At 38.9% G+C, this 10,151-nt stretch overlaps 1 protein-coding gene across 1 annotated transcript; it reads right to left on the bottom strand.

Moving 5' to 3' along the window:
* Window positions 1–850: 850 nt before the first annotated feature.
* Window positions 851–8,391, bottom strand: LOC146467694 (growth arrest-specific protein 2-like). Its single transcript, XM_085125526.1, has 4 exons — window positions 7,486–8,391; window positions 5,093–5,185; window positions 3,292–3,394; window positions 851–2,110 (listed from the first exon to the last, which is right to left on the bottom strand). The coding sequence occupies exons 1-4, from the start codon at window positions 8,068–8,070 to the stop codon at window positions 2,040–2,042; spliced, it is 852 nt and encodes a 283-aa protein (XP_084981652.1). The 5' UTR covers window positions 8,071–8,391; the 3' UTR covers window positions 851–2,039.
* Between the last annotated feature and the right edge of the window lie 1,760 nt (window positions 8,392–10,151).

Genomic DNA, 10,151 nt, shown 5'->3' with positions numbered 1-10,151 from the left:
TGAGGCAAGAAACTCATGGGTAGCTAAAATAGTGAGTTTTATTTTTAACAGAAAATGAAATAATACAGTAAAGAGTTTTGCTGTTGGTTCGCTACTCATGTCCATTGGACAGTTATTTGTCATTTTCATCTGGCTTGTATTTAACAGAGGTACTTGCGTTTATGGGAAGATTAGGGCTTCTAGACTCTTGGTGATGTCTGTCATTAAGAAGCGTGCATTCCATCCGTATCACTTGCTATCACTCTGCTCCAGGGCCCAGTTGTTCAAAACCCGGTTAAGGTAATCCTGGGTTAACGTGAACTTGGCTTTGAGTTTAATTACTAATCAATAAAGATTCTTCAAAACGATTTTTGTTCCTCGGTTTTGACTTGGAGATTTTTCTTCACCACTAGCTTAAAATACGTTTTTAAAACATTTTAATGAGCGAGGTGAAAACCTCTTTACATTTAATTGGGGATTAGCATTAATCAACTTTCAAAGAACCGGGCCCAGGGGTTTATTTTGGATTGTGTTGTTCCAGAAAATACCCATCCCCCACCCAAATGGAAGGTTTTCTGGTTTGACCCCCCCCCCCCCCCCTCCAGAAGTTCCAGTTTAGCTCTTTACTTAAAAGGTTTGGCTTTTGATACCTCCCACCCTTAGAATTTCCAATGATTTTCCATGGGGTGGATATGGATATTCTCCCTCCTCATAAACCATCACTTGACAATTTCACAATTTCAGTCAAAATTATACATAGGAGCTATGTGGTAACTGACGCACAGGTGCAAATATGGATTGAAATATATTGTGACCTGTTGTTCTATGCGACTGTATCAAAACAAAGGCTATCTAAGAAGCAAACTAAAGATAACTGCAAACTCATTTATTTCTCAATTTTCTTAAAATATTACAGGTCATTTAAGTAAATCCTCTTTTTTGCAAATGTTTTATAATTATTATAAAACATTTGCATCAAAATTGACCACCAGTCCAACACCTTTTCTGTAATGAAGACTTTAAAGGTGCCTCTCAATTATTTTACAGTAATGGTTTTTGGCAACCGTCTTACTGCAATTATACATCTGTGATGCATTTACAATAAACACTTAACTTAACCCAGTGTAAATTAATTATTTATAATATTTTTTCTTTTAATATGTGTTACTCTGCATAATTTGTACAAAGATTCCCTTGAAATACATTAACACTTCGGTTGTTAAATTATAAAATGTATTAAAATATGCAAAATACAACATTTTTTAGAAAGATGATGGCCTCTCTCTCTCAATCCAATTATGAATGTTTTTGATTAAGAATAAATTAATGTTTGAAACCTGATACACATTCAATCAGTTCAGGTCCACAACATGTTAGAAAGTTACACTTTGTTTCCACCTTTTAAAGTGTGCTATAAATTAGATTAGTGAACAAATAATAAATTTCTTTTTCAATTCACATCATGTACCCCAGTTTAAATATAAAACTCACTGAGTTTCAAAATATATTCATTATAAAGCTGTAAATTATACCCCAACAGCACTGGTAGAGCACTTTGACCAAACAAAAATTAAGAATGTTTCAGAGGTCTTTCATTGTCGTTATATATCTTTCAACCACCTGATCCACAACATTTCATTAAGGCCACAGATGCTCTTTGAGAATTGCAAACAGGTCTACACTTATTCTGAAGTAAATTTGGAAGCTAGCCCTCAAGTCAATTTTACTAAACCATGTCTGGAAGACAAAAACAGATGGTATTCAAGATGCAAATATCAACTCAAAGGCCTTGTCAACATTGACAAATTAAAATTAACAAATTGTATACTCTTCAAAGCCCAGCTACCAATGAACTATTCAATACAATAAATTGACTTTATGAGCCATGATTTTGAAAATACATTGTTTTGTGTATACTAGATAACAGTTCATATAAAAAATACTCTTAGTCTAGAAAACAATAAAATGGCAAACATTTTCACCAGAACCTGAAAATCGACACTTCATTACATTGCTGTAAGACTTATCTTGGAGTTCACAAGATAATTTTTTCAAAGCCTTTATGTTGACGCAGAGCACGCCATTCCTGCCTGTTGATGATGATGGTGGTGGGCACATGGCTGAGGTGTTGCTATGGAAATGAAATAACATTGTTAAAGGGGTGATTCCATGAGCTTGGCTGGCTATCATCATATCATCATGTCTTTATTTACCCTTGGATTTTAGAGTAGTGTATACAGCTAGTATTTTCATGATCTTGGTATGTTGGTTAACCCTATAAACATCATTGGTGACCAGTATCCAATTTCTCCTAACAACATAATTACTTGTTCAAACATACAGATCATAAGAATGAAAGGAATGATCAGCAAAAAGGGATGTAGCTAGGAAAAACATCAGCTAGGCTCTATTACCAGCCATTGTTTGGGAAATGAGCACGTGCTCAACCCCGAAGAGAGGAAAACATTCGTTCTTCTCAGGGAGTAAAACTGGCAGATATCAAGCCTAAATATCAGCAGGCTCATTTATAAACCCAGCCACCTCTTTTGGAATGTGCACCTATAAAATTAGCTTCAAGTATTAATTTTGCGCTCTGTTGAAATTTCAGTCGGTGATAAGATCTCTTTCGGACTGTGAAAATTCATCAGTAGCCAGCTCTGAGCAACATCCCTGACCAAAGATGAAATAAGTTCAAATTCTACCAACTAGTACGATACAAACTATGATTATGAAGAACAAACAGAAATAAGTAACAGAGTGATGGCAGACCATGAAGCTACTTGAATCTGATTACAGAAAACTAATGCATCAAAATGACAAATGAAAATAAAATGAAAAATTAATAAAATCATTGATGGAACCTTCTTGTTGGAGCAATTTTTCACATGATTTGTCATGGAAAACTGCACTGAAGATTGTTTCAGTGCAGTTCAAGTACATGTAACTGGCCCATAAGTAATTCCTTCATCTCGACTTTCACCACTAAAAAAAATTATCATAGCAAGTAATTTTTTACTGCAAATTAAATTAAACACACTTTTTGGGCACCTGGCTGAAGAACACAATGTACAGATCCAAAAAAAAAAACCATACCCACCCCATGGAAGGTCTTTGGAAATTCCAAGGGGGAGGGGGGTCCTTAAAAGCCTAAAGTTTAGAAGCAAAGTATGAAGCTAAACTAAAATCTCTTGGGGGAAGGGGGGTTACAAAACAAAAACCTTCTGTGGGGGGAGTACGGATATGGAAGTGCACAATACATGACAATTTATTCTTAAAATAGTTTGATAAAGAAATACACAGAGTTTCACTTACAAGTCATGATTCTTCCAATCTTGTTTGGGTCATGACGACTGATAAAGTGTTCCAAAGTATCCCATCCGCCACCAACTCTCACCATCACATGGTTCCTTAAAATCTACAAGAAGAAATTTATAATTATAATGGAAAACCAAAAATGCCTCCCTCACAACAGAGGGGTAGAAAGATTTAAAATCATGTTCATGGCAAAAACGGCAGAAATGACCGTGTGACCACGTTCATCCTTCATTGCCGCTTGCGGTTTTCAGTTTCTCAGTAAAATTGAGTAGTTTTGCATTAGGATAAAAGAACGGAATTGTTTTGCACTTTTCCCATCTATATGTACTATTTTTTCAAGAAAACATAGACTTGAATCTGATTCTAAATCTCTCTAATGTCATAAATGGGATACAGCATTTGCTCCAATATTGGGATCTTGTGTCTTATAGGGGCCTTGATCGATGGTAACGGTCGATATGTCGGTCGACTCACAGTCGACTGACGGTCAATATCTCGGTTGAGCCTCGGTCGCTACTCCGTCAATAATTGGGGATGACTCGGTCGATGTTGTACCGCTATGGCGGTCGTCGTTTCGACCGAGGTGGCTGTCGGCTGATATAGATAGCAATACACCGACACTTCACCGACACATCACCGATACTTCATCGAAATTTCACCGCTTACCGGCCGATACTATTGGCCGATATATCGGTCAATATTCTATCAATATGTTTTTCGACACTTCGTCCTTATCTCGATCGACATTTGTGTACATAGCGCACCGCTATATCGGCCGTCATATCAGTTGATGGCCAATATAATAACGACCGATAGTCCAGTCGATAGTCTGTCCTTATCTCATTTTATTCTTGCACTATTGCATCATTTTACCATATTAGGTCAAGAGAACGCGCAAAAATAAGCCAGCGTATTACACTGTAGTGTCCTGGTTTAGAACAAAGCAAAATCCTCGTTCCTTTTTCATGTCGACCGAGTATCGGCTGATGCATCGACCGATACTTTACCGATGGTTCACCGATACATTGCAGACACACTGCCGATGCTATCGCGACCGACTGTCAGTCGATCTCTCAACCGAAAAGTGATCCAATGATCGGTCGATACATCACCTATATAGCGGCCGATGCTCGATCGATACTCGCCCGCTACTCGACCGACAATCGACCGATACTCGGTGGATACATCAACCGAGATATGGACCGTCAGTCGACCGACATACCGACCATTACCATCGATCAAGGCCCCCTATAAGACACAAGATCCCAATATTGTATACTACATTAATATTTTATACTGCCAGGGTGTTGAGATGATGCTGTTATCGTTCTCTTTGATTTCATTCCAACTGTGAAGATCACTAATTTTTTTCTCATCTGGTAAAACACCCAAGCCAGTGAGTATGTAGGCTCAGTGACTTAAGCTTCCAGCTGTGGGTGTCTCAATGTGGCTAGCTTTCTTCCCACATGGGCACTCTGAGGTAGCCATGGAGACTGAGCTTACGCAGTATGACTGTTTCACATCAAAAATAGCTTTGCAGCTGCACACAAAGGGAACCTATCAGGATTGCCTGAAAAAAATAAAACTGACTCCTTGTCTTCCTACTCTAGGCCTGAGCTGCTTAATAAGCAAAATTCCTTGAATGCCTTCACCAGTGTTGCAAAAGTATCTGTGTACAATAATACAACTCTGTTGTCAGAGGTTTAGGGTTTTCTCTAAAACTGCTTTGTCTGCTAAAATTCAATCGTACAGAGCAGTGCCTTAATTTACCATTATTTGTCTTAATACAGTTGCTTACCCTCACAAAAATGTTGATTTTTCCATCCACAATGTACCTCCCCTCTTTGATTCTCTCAATTCTCACATTGTACTTGGCAGCAAGTTTTGCAACCTGTAAAAAATGTAGTTTGTCAACACACGCAAATTATATGGAATGCCCCAGGAGCAGGCTAGTTAGGAAGGAAAGAGAAAAGTGAAACTTCTGCTGATCATTTACGGCTTGTTTAATATTGTTTTCCTGCTCCATAAAATTTAATAGATCAAAGATTATGTGACAAATGCTGTGGTTGGATGAGGAGCTAGGTTTTGTTGTTAAGTCCATTCATCGGTCATCCAAATTCTTATGATCATCAGGTTCCTTCTTTTTAGTTCTTGGTCATCAGTATAATTTGCATTGTGCAGTTCCAGAAAATGTCCATACTCTCCCTGCCCCCATGGAAGTTTTTTTGTTTTACATCCCCCCCTTCCCCAGGAATTTCCAGTTTAGCTTCAAACTTTGCTTCTAAAATTTGGCTTCTAAGATCCCCCTCCCCTTAGGAATCTCCAATGACCTTCCATGGGGTTGATAGGGATCTTTTCTGTAACTGCACATTACTTTCAGTGGCAACAAATTTGCATATTTTCCAAGGACCTGATGTGCTTTTTTTTCAGTAGCCAGTTTGCCAGTCCTTTCTCTTGTTATCCCAAATTAAACTTCTACTTATAGATTATGTTACTATATCTTCATGAGAACACAGGAAGCATTTGGTGTTGTTAACTACTTCACTCAATCCATGCAATTCATTAGTCATTTACACAGCAACATAATACAGTTGAACCTCTCCACAACGGCCACCTTGGGGACAGAAGAAGGTGGCCATTGTGGAGAGGTGGCCGTTATGGGGAGGTAGGGGTGTAATATGACACCTTTTTTTTCGGGAAGTACAACATGTTTCTTGTGCCAATTAAGTTCATGCTTACTGTAGCCTATAACGGCAATCCAATCTTAAATAACATATACAGATAAAATACACAATAAAACGTAAATGAATCAAAATGTTAACAAGACGAAACGAGCAAGGTTCGCAACATTCGCTGACTGCCTGTATTATTGTAGACAATTTAGGCTTACTGCAGCATATAAATGGAACACAATCAAAATACGTATATCATTAAAATGGATACAGAAACGTAATGTTCCGAAGACAAATGTCGATTACTGCATCAACTTATAAAAAAAGGTTTTGTTTTTACAAAAAAGAGCTGTACAGTGGCCGTTGTTGAGAGGTTATTTATGCAGTTGGGGACGCACTTTAGTGGCCGTTGCCGTTGTAGAGAGGTTTAAACAAGAGGTAATGTATGGACTGTCCGCCGGGACAAAAAAAAGTGGCCGTTGTAGAGAGGTGGCCGTTGTGGAGAGGTGGCCGTTAGTGGAGGTTCGACTGTATTCAATAAAACATGCAAATACATCACATTTTAAGTAAATATTTATTTTCCCCTGCCTCATAAAATTTTTTAAAGCAAATTTTTTTCCCAATTTCCCAATATAGCAGTTGGTCTGATAGACATATGCATCAGTCATTTCCAGCGTGCCCCCAACTGGGAGCCTACCCTGGCGTTAGGTTTTCTAAAACAAACTGGCAATTATGCCCTATGGCTGGGGCAAATAAGGCTTTCAAATGTCCTTACTGACAGTAACCCTAGTCCAAAGATAAACATTGTACTGTTTTTGTCAAAAATTATGCAAAATAATGCAGAATTTGACAATTAATTCTATGATATGTTTACTAGCAACTCATTTACACTTCATCTTGGAACACATCATCACCATATTTGTTAACATTGTACTTGATGATCTTTATTGATCTTGAAAGGCTCAACACACAATAAACTAGCCTCCTACGCAGACGTTCTTAGGGGTTCGTCACGCGTTCCTGCCCCACGAACGTCTGCAGACGTTCGTGGGGCAGGAACGCGTGACGAACCCCTAAGAACGTCTGCGTGGGAGGCTAACATTAAACTAGCTTGTGACAGCTTTATCGCCTAAGAAATTAAATATACTGTAAATACACCACAAAAACGTTGTTAGAAACCCATATCCTGTTTATAATATTTTGACAGCTAATACTGGCACTGTGAACCCATTAAATTTTACGTGGTTTTAACATTCCTGCAATAATTTGAACAATGACACTCTTATCAGCAGTAATTTTCTCGCTTTACAATGACAAAGTGTCATTTAAAAACAGAGAAAACAACAAGAAGACAGCTATAACCCCGTATAACCACAGGACACCTTCAAATAAATTATTAATCTTTTCAAAACGTTTTCAACTGTCCAGTTACTGCGAGCAACAACCTTCGTACGCTACATAAGCTTAAGTAATATTGTGATATTAAAAATACTGAGCAGAATATTGACCTCTTTCTTACCTCAGCGTCAATACTCGTTGCTTTTGATACTTTCTTGTCTTTCTTGGCTGGCTTTAAATCTGGTTTCTTTTCCTCCTCAGCAGCAATTTCGTCATCAATTTCTTTTTCCAGTTTGATTAGTTTCGGAGGCTCGATGCCATAATCAGCTGCCACTCTTGCTACATCGAGTAAACAGAGAATCACTTCTCTGGGCTGCTTTTGTAGAACTAACCCGTCCGATTCGAACAGGACAGAGTCTTGAACTTCGATCTGCCGACACCATTGTAAAAAATGAGCCGCGTTGTCCCGAGCGAAAAACGTGCCAGCTTTAGCATTTTGGTGAAACTTAACAGCGAAAGGAGCCAAAGGCTTCACCGATTTTCCCGCTTTGAGGCAATCTGCTGCTGCTGTTTGCACAATTTGAGCAAGTTTACAAACCAGCACACCGTTTTCCAAACAGTCCATAAGGTTATGTGCCGTAATTTTTTCTTGTAGGACCCTCGAAAGCCATTCGGCTAAATCTTCCTTCAACGGGAGCAAGTCCTGCTCCGAACGCTCGGCAATTTTCATTGTGAAATCCATATTTTCTTCTCCTTCTTGTCCCATGTTTACTCCAAGCAATGAACTGTGTAAATACCTTTGTTGTGAAAGAGGTGAGCAAGTTAAACTTCTTAATTATTCGTAATTTACACGGCCAGGTAATCACAGCGAGTTACATTCCGTTCACGACGTAAACATCACTTGATCGAACTGTTTATGGCACGTCAAGACACGCTAAATATGCATCACGATTCCTTAATGGGCTCTCAAAACTGAAAACTGTACCAAGAACTGACCGGAAAAAAGATTTCATTTGCATTTCCAAAACAGGATTCTTACACGATGAACGAGCAAAAATGTTAATTTTCTCAAGGGGCAAATTTTTTTGTTTCTCTCTTTTGGCGGGAAATCGCAGGCTCTGGCATGAATTGACCAATCAAGAACTTGCTGTCATGTCGAGGTCAAGGAGTCGCCATCTTGGGAAAAAGAAAGACACCTGCCAAGAGCTTTGTTATTCACGAAGCGAAAAGCCCTTCCTGTAAAAAACAGACCTTGTCTGGTTAAATCTTGCTGTCAATAAAATAGCCTGCGTAGCAAGCGGTTTTCGTGGAGTTTTGTGCGTGTTTCGCTGTTTAGAGCGAAGACGTTCTCTTCCCAATTTCGAGCGCTCAAAAAGCGAAAAACGAAAAAATCCTACGCTGGCTAATAATATTATGACTTAGCAGATCCAATGTCCCCCTTCCCCCTCGAGCCTCCCCCCCCCCTCCCCTAAAAAAAAGCCTTACGGGTCCATAGGGGATCAGGGGCCCGTTTCTCGAAAGTCCCGGTAAATTACCGGGCCCGATAAGTATATTTTTAAATGTTTTTTCGCCGATTACACAGTGATTACAGACATTGTACTTGGCCAATGTTTTCACACAATTATAAAGTTTTAAAATTTAGTACTAGTATTCAAAGCTAACAAAAATTGACTTTCGAGAAACGGGCCCCGGGGCCCGGTTGTTCGAAAGCCGATTAATTCTAACCCAGGATTAAAAGTTAAACGAGGGTTTCATCTCGCTCGTTAAAAATGGTTTTAAAGGCTAATTTCAAGCTAAAGGTAAAGGAAGGTCTAAGTCAAAACTGAGGGCCAAAAGTCTTTTGGAAGAGTCTTTATTGATCAGTAAGTAAACTCGATTCAAAGTACACGTTAATCCAGGATTAGCTTAATCGGGCTTTGAACAAGTGGGCCCTGGTATATGGCAATACTGCGGATACCCAACCGGCAAAATAACAGCAAGAACATCATCTCTTAAGTAAAAAAAATCCGGGCAAAAATCCCGAAAAAGGTATAGTAAAAAAATGTTCAATATATATTTAGCAGTTCGAGTATCTCGCGTGATAGGTGACAAGGGCGGCATTATAACCCGGGCTATATAAATTCCAAATTAACTATCATGCACAGAAACCGAGAGCGAATATCGAATAGTACAGTTGTTTTAGTACAAATCAGTCGATTCGATTAATATTCAACTAAAGTGAAACCTTTACTTTATTGCCTTGAGGTTAAAACCTCGTGATTCCAGCACCTTTTCAATTCACCATCACAGTACGTGATGGTATTAAGACCTTCGCGCTATCGTCGTACCTGATTCAATTCATCCTAATTAGCATAAATTAAGTTTGACGTCTAAATCAACTATTGTGCCAAGTATAGCACGACAAGCTCTGTCGCGCGACGTTGCTTCAAACATCGTGCTTAACTCGTGCCCAACCTTGTGCATACATTGTAATAATGAATTCATTATCACATGTCGCAATGAAGTACTTTTGGCCTAGCACAACTGCCAGTACTGGGGCGGATCTCTTGTGGTTCGGGTGGTTCGGTCAAACCCCCTGAACTGAACGTAAAAACGTATAAAAAACGCGTGGTTAAAAAAAAAAGTGAACCAACTCAGCTAATAAATATATCTTTTGAAAATGACATTTCTTTGTGTCGTTGTACTCGACAACAGCGATAAAAACAGGACAAATTTGTGCCTAGTTGAAAATGGCCTCTAGTACGTCCGCTTGAGCTATAAAATGACTGCTTATTAACGCTTACACGTCCCGCCAAAACTGACGAATATTACCGTCGCAATCTTTTTGTTCCTTTTCTTGACCATATT

Source organism: Pavona decussata, unplaced genomic scaffold (assembly GCF_977016875.1).
Source record: "Pavona decussata unplaced genomic scaffold, jaPavDecu1.1 SCAFFOLD_134, whole genome shotgun sequence".
Taxonomy (NCBI): Eukaryota; Metazoa; Cnidaria; class Anthozoa; order Scleractinia; family Agariciidae; genus Pavona; species Pavona decussata.
This window is presented reverse-complemented; position numbering and strand designations above follow the sequence as displayed.

Bases quoted from the DNA above. Each gene is read 5' to 3' on its own strand.
- LOC146467694 (XM_085125526.1), bottom strand. From the start codon at position 8,070: ATGGGACAAGAAGGAGAAGAAAATATGGATTTCACAATGAAAATTGCC. The intron at 5,186-7,485 runs GTAAGAAAGAGG...CATTTTTTACAG, and splicing joins CAACGAGTATTGACGCTGAG to GTTGCAAAACTTGCTGCCAA. The intron at 2,111-3,291 runs GTAAGTGAAACT...TCATTTCCATAG, and splicing joins GATTGGAAGAATCATGACTT to CAACACCTCAGCCATGTGCC.